Genomic DNA, 17,380 nt, shown 5'->3' with positions numbered 1-17,380 from the left:
TTATGCCTCGGTCAGTAGGTCAAAGTGGCAGCTTCCTTTGACCGATTGGCTCTTCTACACACAGTGGGTTAAGGTTGTGACTCTTTTGACCTATCCTGTATCAGCTGGCCCCTGGGGACAGTCGTGTCCCAGAATCACCGCCTCACAGGGATTAGTGTGTATTTTGGTGGCCGTTCTTTTTTTCCTGGTTGTAGTTTGTTTTTGCCATTTTTAACTTTTTTTCTGGGTCTGTGTTTCCTTGTGGAGTCATTGAGCTTGTCCAAATGTTTTTACCAAACCGTGTCACCAAACTCTTGGTTATAGAACTGAGAAAAGCTCAAAAATGGGACAAGAGAGAAAAGGAAAGTTATATAAAAAAAGAAAAGTCTTTTGTTACGCTTCAGTGTTTTTTAATAGGCCCAATCGTATTGAGCCCCTATCACAACTTTGCACCTTTTATTGTGTCGGAAGCCTCTTCTCTTCGAATTTAGTTCTGCTGTGCTTTAGATTGTCTGACATTTGTTACACTCAAGACAGTAAATGTATGACAGCCTCGAGGTGAACGAAATGAAATGGCGGATCGGAAAAGGAAAAAAAAGAAGAAAAAAAAAAACCTTCACAAAAACAAGGATGGAAATGAATTGGCTTGAAAAGAGGAGGTTGAGAGGCAGAGGAGTCAGACAGACGAATGGAAAGAGTGTGGAAACGCCAGAGAAGGGAAAAAAAGCTAAAAGATGAAAGAGAAGCGGCCAGCAAAGACAGCCCACGAGGAGATAATAAAGCAGGAGGACACTGCTGTTTGCCCATCAGAAAAAAACCTCATTTGAATTATCCACGCTGAAGAATATATTTTTAATATTTCCCCAGCAGGTGTTCAAAAATTAAAGAGGTGAGGTTGAAAAAACCATACATTCTGAGCTTTTTAAGAAGAGTGCCAAAACCAAATAAGGTTCCTTTCACCCTGGCACTTATCATACAGAGCACATTAAATATATATCTGCGAATAAGTGAATAACGACACAATTATATAGAAGTTGAATGTGGAATATGTGAGTAGACTGAAGACAAATTCCCTGTACACTTCGCCAATAAATCTGATTCTCATGTTATTTGCAAGAGAAAAACATTGTTCTGTTGATGTCATGTGATATTTATTTGTTTTTTTGTTTGTTTAAATATGTGAATGAGTAAATAAGTACACAATTAGAAGTTAATGAAGTAGAATGTGTGGGAGTTGGTATGAATGTGGTATGAATATGTGGAAATTGGTACGCTGTGGTATGAAAAAAAACCCACGCGTGTTTGTCACATATTTATCAGCTGTTTATTTGTTTGTTGGTTTGCTGGCAGGCTCGTCCAATGACGCGGTACCTCCCGATCAGGAAGGAGGAGTTTGACCTGCGCTCGCATGTGGAGTCATCGGGCCACTGCGTGGACACCTGCCCGTTTGTTATCGTTAGCGAGAAGATGTGCAAGGGCCACCTGGTCAAGATGGGAGGCAAGATCAAGTCGTGGAAGAAGCGCTGGTTCGTCTTCGACCGACTCAAGAGAACTTTCTCCTACTACATAGGTGAGAAAAAATCGTTTGGGGAAGTTCAGTCACAGACTCCTATTCTTCTACTTTTTTATTTTGATTTAACCAGGAGGCGGTCCCATTGAGTTATAACTCTTCTGCCAGGGAGTCATGGCCCAAACATTACATTACATTTCACAGAGGCTTTTATCCAAACCTGCTTACAAAAGGCATTATCAGTAGCATATACAATACACGGTAAAGACGGAGTATACAAGCCAGGCAGGGCTAGTGCATCCTCTCAGAGCAATTACTTCTGTCTCTCCCTTTTTTGTTTTTGTCACGGTTGTTCTGAGAATTTTTTACTTAATGATAATTTTGTTTTTTGTCATCGACGGTGTGATGACATAATTTGTATAGCAAGAGTAATGAAGTGATGACATAATTTGTCAAATAGTTTCCCTTGCCCCTATTATATTAAACTGAATTCATTACATTGCAATAATTATGATTAACCTATCTTTGTAATTTCACCACCGTGACAATTATCTATTCATTTTTTCCCTTTGTGGTGATATTTAATTATGCTGTCAATTCTAGGAATTTCCAGCAATTTTTCAAGCCTGTAACTGGCCTGATTGCTATAAAAAATTGCTATCTGTAAACATGACACACTTGGGAATGGCTAGTAACATGTGTTAAGTCCCTTGACCCCCTTCTTTAGTGAAACATGACAAAAAGAAAGAAAAAAAAGAAAAGAAGGATTGATGGTGGGGGTGGGGTGGAGTGGGGGGTTGTGATTCGCCCTCTCATCCCTTTCTCTGGCGCTTTCTTTCTTTTTCCACTCTGGCTTCAGAGTGTAGCCTTTTCACCCTCTCACTCCCTGTGTTAGTAGTGATGATGATGATGAAATAAACTGCAATACTTTCTTCAACACGGAATTTATAAGGGGTGCGGGGAGGGTGAGAAGGGGGTGGGTTGGAGTTTTCTACCCCTGGCACCATCGTGACTACCACCACCACAACCTGCCTCACTACCTCCTCATCTGGAGGGTTGAAAAAGAAAAAAAAAACACCACGGAAACCAAATAAACAACCAGCCCATTACTAAGCAAATCTGAATAATGATCGCAGACAGAATTGTGAAGAAGGGAAAAAAAACTAAAACAATCAAGAGTCTCTGGGAGACTTCAGATGTAACATGTGTGATAAGACATTTTAACCCAGTCCAGTAGCGTTTACGGCTGGGTTTAATGAGTTTGAACAGATGAGCGCTTTGTTTTGTATTAAAACAAGGCTAAGGAAATAAAAGGGGTAAATGGCAGTGGGCCGTGTTGTTGTGATCTGTTTTAAAACTGCTTGGAACTTAAAACGTGATTTCCCTAGAGTTCCTGTGTACCAAGTTAACACTACCAAATCCTTTTAATGTTTCTCAAGTGAGCAGTTATTATTCCACTGTAATTATTATTATTATATGCTAATGGCATGCCTCCCTAATTGTAATTAGGATTTATTTTTTGTTTTCTTTATTTTTTAATGTGAACTCAAATGCAGAATTGTGTGCCATTTCCCAAGACATTATCGCATAAATTTAATGCTAAAAAGTAACATGAAGTATTTCATGGAATTGTATATATGGATATGGTTTCACAAATGCAAAGTTTAAAAACACACACACGCACGCACGCACAAACGTACACACACACACAGAACATTTATGAAGTGTGCTTAACCAAATAAGGTTTGTTTGACCTCGGCACTCATCATACAGACCACATTATCCATGTGAATGAGTAAATAAAGTCAATAATAACATTTGTTTTGTGTGTTCCCCTCTCATTCACAGATAAGCATGAGAGCAAGCTGAAGGGAGTCATCTATTTCCAGGCCATAGAAGAGGTCTATTATGATCACCTGCGCAGCGCCACTAAGGTACAAAAACATCACACCGCTAATCAAAGCCTTTGAAGTTTGTGTCAGTCGTGTCAAGTTTGGCATCACGAAACCCAATCACATTTGGCATATTGTTGACATTTTAAGAAACGGAATAGGCTACGGTGGTCTTTTAGAATCAGTTTCATCATCTTTTCCTCTTTTGTCTCTATCTGTCTCTCCCTCTCTGTTTCTCTCTCATTCTTTCACTCTCTTTCACACTCTTGTCTCTCAGAGCCCGAATCCGTCGCTGACGTTTTGCGTGAAGACGCACGACCGCTTGTACTTCATGGTTGCCCCGTCGGCCGAGGCCATGCGCATCTGGATGGACGTGATCGTGACTGGGGCCGAGGGCTACACGCAGTTCATGACCTGAGAGAAGGGCGCCACTCCATGGATCAGCCATATGGAGAGAGGCAATGAGGAAAACAGAAAGAGAGAGAGAGTTTGTGTGTCAGATTGGACTGGTTGTTACCACAGGAGCCAGGGGGGAGCTGGATGGAGGAGGTGAGAAGACTTTGCACCTCTCCCAGCCAAGAGCTTATCGACTGACTGTGGCCGCTGTGGCTCCTGCCTCGGCTGGATGTGGAAGGGGTAACATGGCCCTGAGTATGACTCCAGCCTCTAAGACAAAAACAAAACTTCCCAGAGCCTAGTGATATGCTCGCATCACATCCAAACAAAAGGAGGAGATATTTCTTTCTTTCTTTCTATCTCCAAAAAACAAAAACAAAAAAAGGATCATATGTAAGATCCTTCGAATGGTATTGACTAATGAACTACCGGTATACTTTATTATTGTTTTTTTGTTGTTTTTTTCAGTTAAAAAAAAAAAAACGTATTTGATACGAATGGTGCTCAGGCGTCAACAGGGGGACTCCGATCTCCATCACTCACCAACCCCTAGTGCATCAGTGGAGTCCGCCTCTGCATCTTCACTCGGTTCACTCTTGTTTTTTTTTCCCCCACAAGGATCCAAATTTGCGAATAACTTGCGGTAAACTTGCTCCTAACTCACTTCTCCCCCTCATAATGATCAATTCCTCTTTACATACCTGTATGTGTTAGTTCATTTTTTACAAGCTCAACACCAGCATCATCACTTTAATGCCTTGAGATATACATACAAAGGGAGATTTTTAAATGTACAGAAATTGACAAAGTATTTGCTGTAAATATGGCCACTGAAATGATCCCAAAGCTTAAAAAAAGCTGTTGTTGTTTATTTTTTAAGCAATTTACACACATACTTTAGACACACGTTATTTGTCGACGCTTACAGGACATTTATTCGTATATGATGAGAGTGACCCTATACTATGACACAGGTTACAAGACAGAAGACATTGACTGTCTATGGACAATACGAGTGTAATATGTCAAAAACTATACATTATCTTAGCATGTACAGTATAGACATACATATTGCAGTATTGAAAAAGAGAAGATTTCAAGTTAACCTGCTGCTTCAGTTCAAAAGAAAAAAAAGATATCATGAAGATATATTTAAATCTTAGATTGCTTTTGATATAACAGAGACGAATAAGCCGTTTATTATTGTCACATACATTTCATATTTATGTCCGTACTCTATTCTATCTGAAATTATGAATCTATTAATTAATTTGCTTTTTTGTACATTTGAATGTCATGGTTTTATACTACGGAAAAGACTTAAAAAGTTATTATTGTGAGCCTTTTAATATTTCTTTGTGTGTGTATGTTGTATGAGAGCTTGGACCCTCCATAGACAGAAAGATGACACAGACGACCCATAATCTAACAACGCAACATCCTGTCACATCCAGCAGACACACACACACACACACACACACACAATCCATAGCCTAAACCACACCAACCTGTCATTACCCAGTACACACATGCACGCACACGCACACGCACACACTGCTGACTGTGCCATATCTGGAAACAAAACCAGACAGAGGACATAATGTTGAGAACAGCAGTGGCTGATTATACATGTGCCTTCCTATTGCCTTTTGTTACTGTATGTTGGCTTTCTATTCGCCATGCTCGCTAACAGCTTCATTACAAGTATTTCTGCTCTTCATATACATACAGTATGTGTCAAGTATTCATTTTTTTACCATGCAAAATTTCTTCTTTTAAACAAACAAACATACAAAAACACAAACATAGGCCTTTGTAGTTACTAACCACGTGTTTGTTATTTTTCACTGTTAATTGAACCTTGTTATCTATCTATAAATGTCTGGGCCAAATAAAAGAGTGTTATAGTAAAGAAGTCATTCTGATGTGGTTGTCACTATTCATCTATTATTCCGTAATCAAAGCGAGACACATTTAATATGTGTGAAAGCACCAAGAATAATCAAAGACACTCAGTGTTTTTTTTTACACCTCAAATAGGTGCTTTTTAAAATGTTAAATATCCATGAAGTGCACTCACCTAGCGGACAGGGGCCCCCTCGGTGCAGGTGTCTTGAGTGACATGGATGCTCCCTGGTTCTGTCATATCAACTCTCATTAATCTCATAAAAAACATGTTTGCCACACTTCTTTTTTTAAAGATAAAGACATCACACACTTAACACACACTCGCACGTTATCTGAGGGCACCTACCCCCCACCCCCCTTCCTGGTGTGGAAATGTACCTGTGCAAATCATACTTAGTAGTCAGACAGCTATTCACACACTTAGACTTGACGCTTTGACAGCCTCATGTATTATTCATAGTCATAAAGGGGAACATTTACCTCTAAGATGATGAATAATTCTGCTGTTGCTCTCATCTCCAAAGCCAAATATGGAGGAGAGAGGAAGGACTTTCTACCAGGACGCTAATGCTGTCCTCTCTAGTGGCGTGTGACGGTTATCACTTGCAGCAAATACAGCCTGCTTTGACATTAATGTCACCCAAGCACTTCGGCACAGGAGGTTAAGTATGAATTTGCGACTGACACTTAACGGATTAATTATTCAGATGAACGTCTCAGATAGGCCTTGGTTTTCTTTTCAATGACATCTGGCAGCAGCTGATACAAGTACTTGTGTAAACGCACGCACACAAGTGAAACACCTGTTCAAAACCAATTGTGAGTTCTCATTGTACTACTACAAGTGCGTGATGCTCAAAAGACAACTTCATGATAAAAGGGACCGAGGAGAAAATCAGATTGAATCCTGTAGGCCTACTGAAAATGGTATGAGGGGGACTGTTGTCCCTAAGTACAACTGCAGTCCCACGCGTGTCCAGGAGATGACAGCCTTCGCCAAAACAGCCTACGCGGCTCAAAGCAGTTCATTTGTTTACATAAACTTCCAGAATCATTCATGGTCTTTTATTGAAGTGTTTGTATGTGTAGGCCCACGTCATAGGCTGCAGGACTGACCTTTTAAAAAACAACTATGCGTAAACGTATGCGTAATAGCCATAAATTGGTTTACGACAGCAAATTGTCTCATTGCCATGTAAATATCCATTCCCTACCAACCATCATGTAAACCTGAAGAATAAACTTTTCATGAAATAAATGTAAACATATATCTCATTTGTATGTAACCACCAGCATTAGGATTCCAACTGGGAAGATTTCCATCTACGGTCGATGAAAGATGCGCCATACACCTTGTGTGCAACAGCCAGTCGCTGATAGACCGATGGGCTATATTATTCATTTTTTCTGTGATGCCTCTTTTTCAGGGTCCAGACTCAGCAAAGCAAACTCGTCGTCTTGACAGATCTAAGTTTAGAATGCCAAAAGAACAGTGTAAACAATACAACGTCTCGCGGGAGCAGTGAAACAAATGGGCTCAGTCAAAATCAAACAGCTTGAAAACTCTGATGCATTCTCTCGGTCTCTGGAGAACTGCCTGTGAAATCACTCAGCATTCTTCGTGCAAAGTAAATACAACAAGTGGGTACTACAGTATGCTCATTATAATAAGGATAACACAGCATAAAGATGTTTGCAAACAGTGTAGTAAAAGTAAGACTTCCTGGGCGAAGGCCATGGCCCCAACGAATCCAATTTAAGTATGAACGGCAATCGGTTTAATAATCTGAGATCAAGTGTTTTTCTTCTTTTACCCGTAATGAATCATTATTCTTCACACAGTGGTATCTTAAGTACACTACTAAGCATCCTGATAAAGCTTTATGCGGAGAAAGTAGTCTCAATGTTTACGTTCTGACAGCTTTATGTACAAGCAAGTAAGGAAGTTGGAAACAACAATGAATTCCAAGAGAGATGGTGATGAAATGGTGATGTAACTGTAACTAATGTAGCGTACATGAACTTGGCATGCGCTTCTTGCTCTCTATCTCCCTCCCTCTCTTCCCCCTCAGCGCATGTATTTCTCTCTTCTGTGCGCACAAACACGCCCCCCCCCTCACTCTCACACACACACACACACACACACACACACACACACACACACACACACACACACACACACACACACACACACACACACACACACACACACACACACACACACCAAAAGAACTCCCAATTGGGTTCACACATCAGTACTGACACATAAATAAAACGACTTCACCCTGGTTGAGAGAGAGGCCTAATCGCGTGTAATTAATTTCCATCTGCATTATAACTAAGTCATAAAACAGAAGACGCGGCAGTTACTTATGGTCACCGCGCACAAGGCGATTTTTCATTCCACTAAAGAGGAGGGGGGAGACATCCAAAGCTATTATAATATGGGCCTACCAACAGGTGTTTAATTAACTCTAATGCCTACTGCAGGGTCCTGGAGGTGAAATAAATTGCTCTGCTAAAATAAATGGCAAGGATATATCTTAGAACGATATAAAGTCAAATAGGCCTACTACACGAGTCCTTACGCGGGGGCTATGTGGGGGTACATAGGTGTCACGCTAGTTTTCTCTCACGCTCTTTACAAACAGGGCGCCCCCACGGACCAATTAGCGAGAAGCGAGCAGGGAGAGTCAGCGCTTTCCTGGGAGAGATTCCGGACTTCAACAGCCATTATTATCGCACCCCGGTCTCCGTTACGATCGCGGTCATGAAGATTGCATCAGGTCGCACTTCTGCAGTTCTTCAGCTTGAACCGTCACCAGAGTTGTATTACAGTAGCCTATCACATTGTAACTTCTCCAACGCTTTGATCCTCAAAGCAGAAGTAGGTGGAAACAGAAGTTCGTCTCACACTGAGCTACAATGTAAATAATCCAATTTCCCAATGGTTAAATGCATAATCCATCAAAGCATGCTTAAGTCAGGTAGGTTTATAGACAGAGCGCACTGATTAGACCAGGGCTGTCTATAATGCGTAAAGTTTAATGTTTGAAGCACATCATAAAGCACGTGTAATTACTGAGCGAAAGCTGTGAGCTTAATGAGTTTGTTTTCAGTCATGTAGGCCTAGGCCTACAATCATATAGCGTACAAATAATGCAATTAGGCCTAGTGTTTTTTCCTCATTTAGTCCTAAATGAAGTTCACAGATAAGAACAACAAGCTGTGAGCGCACTTTGGTAAAGAGACTATTGTCTGGGCAGGTTGTTACTAACACAGGTGTATGGCTACATTACACGTCTGTCTCATTTAAAACTAACAACTGTTCTCAGACATAAGTGCTACTGGCAGCCAACTACTCCATACAACCCATGTTGGAAAACATGGAGCAGCGGAGCGCGTGGTAGTGAAAGAGCAAGCATCGCAAATCCCATGGCAACAGCAACCAGAAAACATGTCTAAAATAGGGGGCAGTGTTCGCTATTGCTATAGCAACAGGGAGACAGCCTCCTTCAATCAGCTTTAGGATTTGCTGAAAGCAGAAAAACAAAGGCACGGCTCCTTTGCAAAACAGTTGATAAAATGAATTATTGCGCGATGGATGAGTGCGACAACGCGACATAGATCTAAACATTTGATAATTCCATTAACAAACGCATCCCCGTTCTCCCCCCTTTGAGGAAAGCATGCGCAACCGCACTGGGTACCACCACGCGCTGCTGAGGTAATAAGCGGCATGCACTTGAAACTTGGTTGTACTCTTCCTGTTTTCCCTGCATATCCCCCGGCCTTATCATATACGCACAGTGACAGTGAAAGATGCTGAATAGTGTTGACTTGGGCCAGGTAATTACTTTTACGCACCGTAAACGCTACAAGCCTCAATGTTTTATTCAGACAAACTCATTGTCTATACTAGTCTACAAGTGGATCGCAAACAACTACACACTTTCTGTAGGCTACTATATCGCATTTCGTACAATGGTGATAGTGTTGGTGATGATGACGATAATTATTTAGGCCTATCATGATTATTACTATTCGGGTAGTCTAATGCCATTGACATCAAACATTAGACGTTGGTTATGGACAGGTTAACGTGATATCGAGTCAACAAGAAGACTTGACTATAGGCTACTACTAATGTTAAACCTATCTTGTAAAATACATTAATTTAACATTGTTGTGTAGACGAGTAGCCTAACAGTAACACTTTACACAATGGCTTTGTCACAAGATGTAGGCTAGCTTAGCTGACAAGCAGGCGTTGCAGAAAATCTTCCACCTTTGCGTTTTTACTCTCGGGATGTTTACGTAGAACATGTGCACCGAGAGAGGGGTAATCTAAAAACTCGGCTCTGTCAGACGTCTATCACAACCCGTAGCCAATGGGAAGATCAGACAGACTTTGTCCGGCCAATTAGGGCGCGGCAGGTTTAGGCTATCCAACGAATCTGCTTCTTGCTTACAGCGCTGATGCAACTGAACTGCAACTACGGCCATGCATCTCATATGGAGCGAAAAAGTGTTCCTCCTCGGTATTTCATATGAAATAGTCCCCACGAAACAATAACAGACTTTTTGTGTATTACTGGGGGAGAGGATATATAGGAGATTCGGCCGTTTTCACGCTTACATCTCTTCACATCCTCCAGAACCCACGCGCACCTCATCCCTCCGCTCATGCTTGGACAAGTTCTTATCCATCAACAACTCCCTCTATTGCCTTCGGTATTGGCCTGCCTTAAACTTTCTCAGGGTTGTAGTTACAGAAGTACAGGTAGAAAGCTTCTAATTCCCGTTTATTACTGTGACCCTCGTTGAGGGCATCTAACAATTACATTGTGGGCGGAGGAATCTAGGTATAATAGTGACGCCGTGACGCAGCTGGTTGCTAGGTGTGGATGACCTGTTCTTTCTCTCAATTAGTCGCCTCTCAGTCATCAACTTCATCACAACAAAGCAACAGCCAAGCTGCACTTCTGTCCTGCTCACTCCGAAGGAGCAATGGCTTTTTAATTTCAAAGCTTTATCGACTCAAGGACCAACGTGCTTTGCTTTTGCAACGCACTCAAAACTCACAGCAATAATGGAGTAAGTAAAAACTACTTTTACATCGCGACGTCATGCGTTTTAAAACCTTATTTTGTGTCTTGCTGGGTCATTGTGTGCCACTGGACGTTTTATACTGGTTTATACACGTTTATTTGTGTGGTGTCTGCCTATGCAGTGGACTGCATAGACAGCCAGACTCTCGCCATTGCTTAAAGTTTTTCTGAATAAATTGCTGGGTGCAACTGTTGCTTGTGCGTTGGCACTGTCTGTCAACATTGTCATTGGCGTACATTATTGTCATGTTGAACCGCGAGCTTTATGTTGCCATTTGGACTGTATTGACTTGCTCGGTAAGCCTTATTGCGTTGTCATAGCATAGGCCTACTGTCACTGATGATGTTTTGGAGTAGTCAAAATAACACTAATCAATGTATGTTATTGATTCCGTGTGTGACATTTGTGCCATTCTTTTGTTAGAGGGGGCATTGTCTGCCTGTACCCCAGGTGGCATCAAACTGCTTATTACAACTTACTTGTTGGGGTTAAAATGCTAATTACGCATTAATAGATGTTTATTAGTGTCTGTAACGTCGATATGAAGTTGTGTATTAGTGATGGGTTCATATGGCGGGGCGGCTGTGCACTGTCTAGTCGAGCTCGGGAACAATGGACCTGGGTCCTTCCAAAAGTACTGCCAACTGTTTTGCATTACGTCATTGACAGAGGCTTGCCCACGTGTGCTTGGCATCTCGAGATCATCTGCTTATGCACTTGCCTTATGCTTTGGGCGCTTAATCTATTAACCGCGAGATTCAATTATGTGGGTGTTCTGGCCACCCCTTCTGTTATTTTTTGATGCTGTGCCAAGTTGAAGAGCAACTTTATTTTTAAATTAGTCTGAGCCCCATATGTGAGTTGTTTTTTTGTAGTGGCATCGCCTGTAGTGAGCCATTATTGATTCTGCTGTGGGAGCGCACAATATGAGAACAGTTTATCGCTCAAGCATGGACTAGCCTGCAGTTCTCCTATTTGGTCAGATGTGGTCTCTCTCTCTGTCTTTCTCTCTTTCTCTCTCTCTCTCTCTCTCTCTCTCTCTCTCTCTCTCTCTCTCTCTCTCTCTCTCTCTCTCTCTCTCTCTCTCTCTCAAACACACACACACACACACACACTATGGAGTTGTATGTGACAATGTGTGTGTGTGTGTGTGTGTGTGTGTGTGTGTGTGTGTGTGTGTGTGTGTGTGTGAGAAAGGTTTGTAAGCAGAATGCCAAGTTTTTTTTGATAACTTTTCAAACAAAATCCTAAATACTGTATAGTATACAATATATAGCATGCTATATACAGTATACGATATATATATACATACAGTATACGATATATATATATATATATATATATATATATACATACAGTATACGAGATATATATATATATATATATATATATATATATACATACAGTATACGATATATATATATATATATATATATAGTTTTTTATGCGTAAGCACTCTCTCCGGTGTGGAGTCAGATGTGTGTTGTTGTTACGCGAGACTGGACTGTAACAAACAGCTGGCACACCCTGCCGAGGGCTTACACACAGCATCATCTCCTAGGGACATATCCTAAGCTTCCTAAGTGGGCACCAGAGATTTTTCTCGGAGGAGCACTGATGGGTTGGTTAAATTGGTCCCCTGCCGGTTGCCATACTGTGTGGAATGAAAATGAGAGGTCTGATCACCTATTGGCAACTGGGAGTTGAGGCTATTTGCACAATTTTTGAAAATGTATGGCTGGCTAGTGTGTTTGCTAGTCCTCCGGCAAGCTCTCTAATTAAAGTGATTATGTGGAATAACATGCCATTTAATTTCAACCTGTTGAGTCTGCTGCTGTGCAAAAAGTCTTTTTTTCTTATTATTTGATTTTCCCCATATTTTGTTGACAAGTGAAAACGTGGACTGATATTACTATGTGACGCTGTGGAATTTAAACTGATGAAGCTTTTTTTACACCTTCTGTTTTGATTCGCAGGTTTCACAATGTTTACAAAGCCCTCTTTTCTGTGGCTCATCGCTCGAACTTCCCAAACTCTAATAATAAGAAGTGTGCCCTCCTCCTCCTTGGACCTCTAAACTGTGAGACGAGCGGACAAGATGATGGCAGTGTCGGCACCTATTTGGAAGGCGCTACTCGCCTGCCCGGCAGAACCCCTCGCTCTCTCTCACCCACAGGCTAACCACAGCCAATCGGAGGGACGCAGGGGGGAGGGGCCAGAGGAGAGCCAGCACTTAATTGGTGAGTTGCAGTGAATACAGTTTTTTATTTTTCTCAGTTTCAGGTGGGCACCGCACTGCAGCACATTCGTTCTCCTTGAACAGTGAGTAAAATACTGATCTATTTCTCACAGCAGTCTTTCGAATGACTTTGAATGTTTACTTGACTTATGCGCTTTTATTTAATTCGTATTTGCGATTTTTCTTTTTTGCATTTGTTTTTGTTTTTGTTTTTTTCAGAAAGCATGGTTGCATTACTACATGGCATGGCTGAACACTTTAAATGGCACTAGGGATGCTAAGCATTAATTGCAGCCTGACACTGAGTTTTCTTCTCTCTCTCTGCTGTTTATAGGTGATGGTCTCACTGACTGGATGACGGAAGAAGTGGATTTCTCCTCTTACCTCCCAACCCCTCACTCCTCCCCCTCCCCCAATGGCTCCCTTCCCCCCTCACCCCTCCAACATGACATCCAGGTGCCCTCGGATTTGGAGGTCATGACCTCTCTGCTGCAAGAAGAGCTCGCCCAACTGGAGGATTACTTCCTGTCCGACCCACTTCCTGAGAAGACGTCCAAACTGGGCAAATGTGACAAGGGTCCGACGCCAATGGGGCCTCCATCCTACTACCAGTTGCCCTACGCGTCATACGCCTCATCAAACCAACCGGAATCCAGCCCACTCCTTGTTACCCTGGCAACTGGGGAACTCGACCTGCTGAGCTTCTGTGGCAGCCCAATAGGCCGATCAAAGATTCCGAGACACGCCCCGTATAGTTGCAGCAGCCGCCCCATCAGCAATGGCTGCGTCCGGAAGCGAGCGTCCGAGGGCCTGAGGGTGGGCGAGGGGGGCTACGAGCATAGCATCTGGAACTCCAAAGCAAATAGCTCAGGTAACCCAGCGGTGGCACTTAGTGGAGGCAATAGTTACAGCTGCGTTGAAGATGAGCGGGTGGTGGGCAAAGGTTACTGCCTGGGCAGCACCGTTGAGATCAGAAGGTGTGCCATTTTACCAAAGGAAGAGAAAAATTGCCGCTACACAGAAGAAAGCATGGGTGGTGGTGGAGTCAGTGGCAAGATCATTGGCAGTAGCTATGGCTTCTCTGGGCCTCTTGAAGGCCCACATAAGAAAGAGGAGATGTTGATGTATGGTGTTAGGGAAGTTAGCATCAGCGGCATTGGAGTTAACAATGAGGTTGCGATGATGAGTGAAAGCAAAGGCAATAACAGTGAAGTGGCGAAGGCCAACATGCCTTGGAAGACCGAGTCCAACGACGGGTGCTTCCTACAGGGCTCAGCCCAGGTGGAGGCCTACCACAGCTTCCTAGACGCCATCAGCGAGCCGGTCAAGACCGAAGGCATGCAGATGGGGCATCATCGCCAGCATAATGAGTTTCACTGTGGCTTCTTAGAAGGGCAGGGCTCCGAGTGCCTGGTAGGAGACAGGCCGGGCTCCGACATGGGTTCTCCAGGGCCAAGGGTGGTGGTCCGCGGGCTGAAGGAGGACCCATGCTCGCTGAAGGCCGAGCTGGACATCCTGCCGGTGGAGGTCCCCCATGGAGAGCGCAGGCAGAAGAAGCGGGACCAAAACAAGACAGCTGCTCACAGGTATGATGAACATCTCAACATCACCACATCATCTATGTACACCACACTCTATGGCACTAAACTTTTCCGGAGATACCCCAAAACGGGTGGACCTTTGTAAAATATTTTAAAATGTAAAAATGCATGTACCGTTTGTCAAAACACTATTGATCAGTAGAACCTGATGTATCTGTGCTTGTAGATCTAGATTGTAAATACTTTGGGACAAAGAATTACATTTATCTTTGCATTAATTTCAAAAAGCATCGCAGCCGTGCATTAACTTGTCTGTTTCTGCTGTTGGTATTGTTGTTGCTCTAATACACGTTCTCATTTTTCCCCTTCAATCATCTGGTCCATGAAGATATCGTCAGAGGAAGCGAGCAGAGCTGGACTGCCTGGAAGAACAACTCGCCGGCCTGGAAGGGAAGAACCGCGAGCTCCGCGACAAGGCGGAGTCGGTGGAGCGCGAGATCCAGTATGTCAAAGATCTCCTAATTGAAGTGTACAAGGCCCGCAGCCAACGCCTCAAGCAGGAGGCCAGCGCTTGAAACATCTCCTGCACCTGCATATAAACACCTGACATACAGTAACACCTGATGCGGCCGTTAAAACCGATGCCCCGGCGAAGTACAGTAGATCGTATTGAGAGCGATTATTGCCAGAGAATGCAATGCGATTTCAGTTTAGAATGTTTTTTGAAAGAGCCGAATGTGATTTTTTTCTAGGAAAAAAAAAAAACGGGAAAGGGGTTTCTTGCACGTTACAAGTGTTTTTGATTTTGATTTGATTTTGTGGTTACAAACTGACAAAGTCCACCAGCTGCAGCACAAATTCCCCTGTATAAAGCTCTGCTTGATCTCCAACTAAGTAAGCACTGTGAACCAGTCATGTCTTAAGTGACAATCAGCTTTTTGCGTGTGGGTATCCTTTCTCCAAGACTACCAATTAAAGCGGGTCCTTGTTTTATATTTATATGATCAACTTTAATTAAGTCTTAAGAATAACACATATACTTTTTGTTTGTTTAGCAGAGGTGGTTTACCTGTATTCCAACCTCTAGTAGTTTTGTTTTATCTTAATACCATGCCATTTAATGGCTATTTTCATCACTGAGCGAAAACAAAAAAATGCACTAAGTAGAAAAGCAAGTTCTTGTCAATAATATATGTTCCAAAATTGTATTCCCTCAGGAAAATGAGCTTAATGAAGTTTTAGTCCCTAATGAAGTTCTGCAGCTCAGGTTTAGTCATGTCCAAAGTTCTGGAGGTATGTCAGTTTGTAACTTGTGTGTGCTACAAGCTCTATGTGTGTTGGTCATTTTTTCCGTTCTTTCCCCCTTGCATGGCAACGACTTCATGGCTTCTCATGTATATTTTTTTGTTGTTTTTCTCTTGTTCCTGACAAGACTGTATAGCACAACACCAGTGCACAAGTTCAGAGTGCTCAAAAGTCCCTCATTTCCAGCAAGGAAAAATGCCAGTCTCACTCCTTGCCCAGTCATTTCATTCAACAGTGATGTGAATGGGTACTTTGATTCACAAACTACTGCTTGGTCCAATCTCACTGCTGTATATGCGAGAACAATCAGGGTTTGTGATTTTATAAAAAAAAAAAATAGCTTGAATGCTCTGATTATTTCTATCTTTGAATTGTTTCCTTGAGTGAGAAAAACTAAAAAGACATTTATAGTTATACAGCCTTTTATATTTTTCACTAGAATGTTTGTCGTAGCATTTGATGTTCATTCATTAACAGCATAGAGTGCAATGTCTTTTAGCAATATTTCATTAACATTTCAGTCAATGTTATGATTTTGTAAAGTGAGTTTATTTTAAACTCAGTTTGATTTATTTCAGCATCACAGTATACATGGGCATGATGAAGACACAATTGCCTGAACTATGAAAGTAAATGTGATATTTTATTTATTTATTTATTTATTTAACTATTTATGTATTGATAAGTTGTTTATATTTTGTTTAATGCACCTTAAATAATATAGCAATATAGACCAGTAGCTTTTTAATTTGTATTTCTTTTACACAGGTTAAGTACTAGCAAATAATTTACAGTTTGGAGATAAACAATCATGTTTACGAAATATAGCTAACAGTGCAATGTGATTTAGTCATTTTGTGGTTTAGATGTGTTTGAATTATGGGGGGCTACACGCAGTTGAGCTTACACTATTTTGATATTTTACACCAGCTGAAATACCAACAGTAGCCGTTTTTTAGGAGACATGTCAATGTGTCATAATTTGCTTTGTGCTCCATGTCATTCCTCTTACCCAAATAAAGTGATTTGTGACCGCAGAAATAATTGTTGTTGTAAAATATTTGGAAAGATGTGGCTAAAACATTTTCGGGCACGGTGAGGAAAAGCAGCCATACAGCACGATTTTTTTTATTGAATCATGAATTACAATTATCCGGAGATTAACCACACAATTGGGTAATTCCCCTTTCAAACAAGTACCATGGCACTAAGACCATTTGCCCAGTTCAAATATTTCTCTAGAAAACGGCTCTGTGATCAGAGGCATGAGCCGTCACCCTTTGGTAACCTGCGTAATGATTCAATCGTGTTCAAAGCCGTTTGAGCGTAACTGACGCAAAAACAGCATTCTGATGGCTTTATCATGTGGCTGGACATTTGAGCTCTGAACGCTGATATTTAAGACAGTTGTTTTGCAAAAAGAAGGGAGAAATGGTGGAATGCCTGGTGCATGTTTTATGTGTATGCGCGCACGTGGTGTTGAACATGGAGCAAAAAT

The 17,380-nt window shown here is 41.8% G+C and overlaps 2 protein-coding genes across 10 annotated transcripts in view; both read left to right on the top strand.

Moving 5' to 3' along the window:
• Positions 1–5,692, top strand: part of phldb1a (pleckstrin homology-like domain, family B, member 1a) — a 74,982-nt gene extending 69,290 nt beyond the window's left edge. For all 9 annotated transcript variants that reach the window (XM_063203503.1, XM_063203504.1, XM_063203508.1 and 6 more), the window contains 3 exons: positions 1,330–1,549; positions 3,338–3,423; positions 3,659–5,692. In XM_063203503.1, the coding sequence (XP_063059573.1) occupies positions 1,330–1,549; positions 3,338–3,423; positions 3,659–3,799 (447 nt within the window). In that variant the 3' untranslated portion in view covers positions 3,800–5,692. The remainder of the gene's footprint in view (positions 1–1,329; positions 1,550–3,337; positions 3,424–3,658) is intronic.
• A 4,525-nt stretch (positions 5,693–10,217) lies between these two features.
• Positions 10,218–16,920, top strand: atf5a (activating transcription factor 5a). The gene is made up of 4 exons (XM_063202529.1): positions 10,218–10,782; positions 12,774–13,037; positions 13,371–14,622; positions 14,966–16,920. Exons 2-4 carry the CDS (start codon positions 12,896–12,898, stop codon positions 15,150–15,152), a joined length of 1,581 nt encoding a protein of 526 aa, XP_063058599.1. The 5' UTR covers positions 10,218–10,782; positions 12,774–12,895; the 3' UTR covers positions 15,153–16,920.
• Positions 16,921–17,380: the final 460 nt, after the last annotated feature.

The sequence above is a fragment of the Engraulis encrasicolus genome, chromosome 7 (assembly GCF_034702125.1).
Source record: "Engraulis encrasicolus isolate BLACKSEA-1 chromosome 7, IST_EnEncr_1.0, whole genome shotgun sequence".
NCBI classification, from domain to species: domain Eukaryota; kingdom Metazoa; phylum Chordata; class Actinopteri; order Clupeiformes; family Engraulidae; genus Engraulis; species Engraulis encrasicolus.
This window is presented reverse-complemented; position numbering and strand designations above follow the sequence as displayed.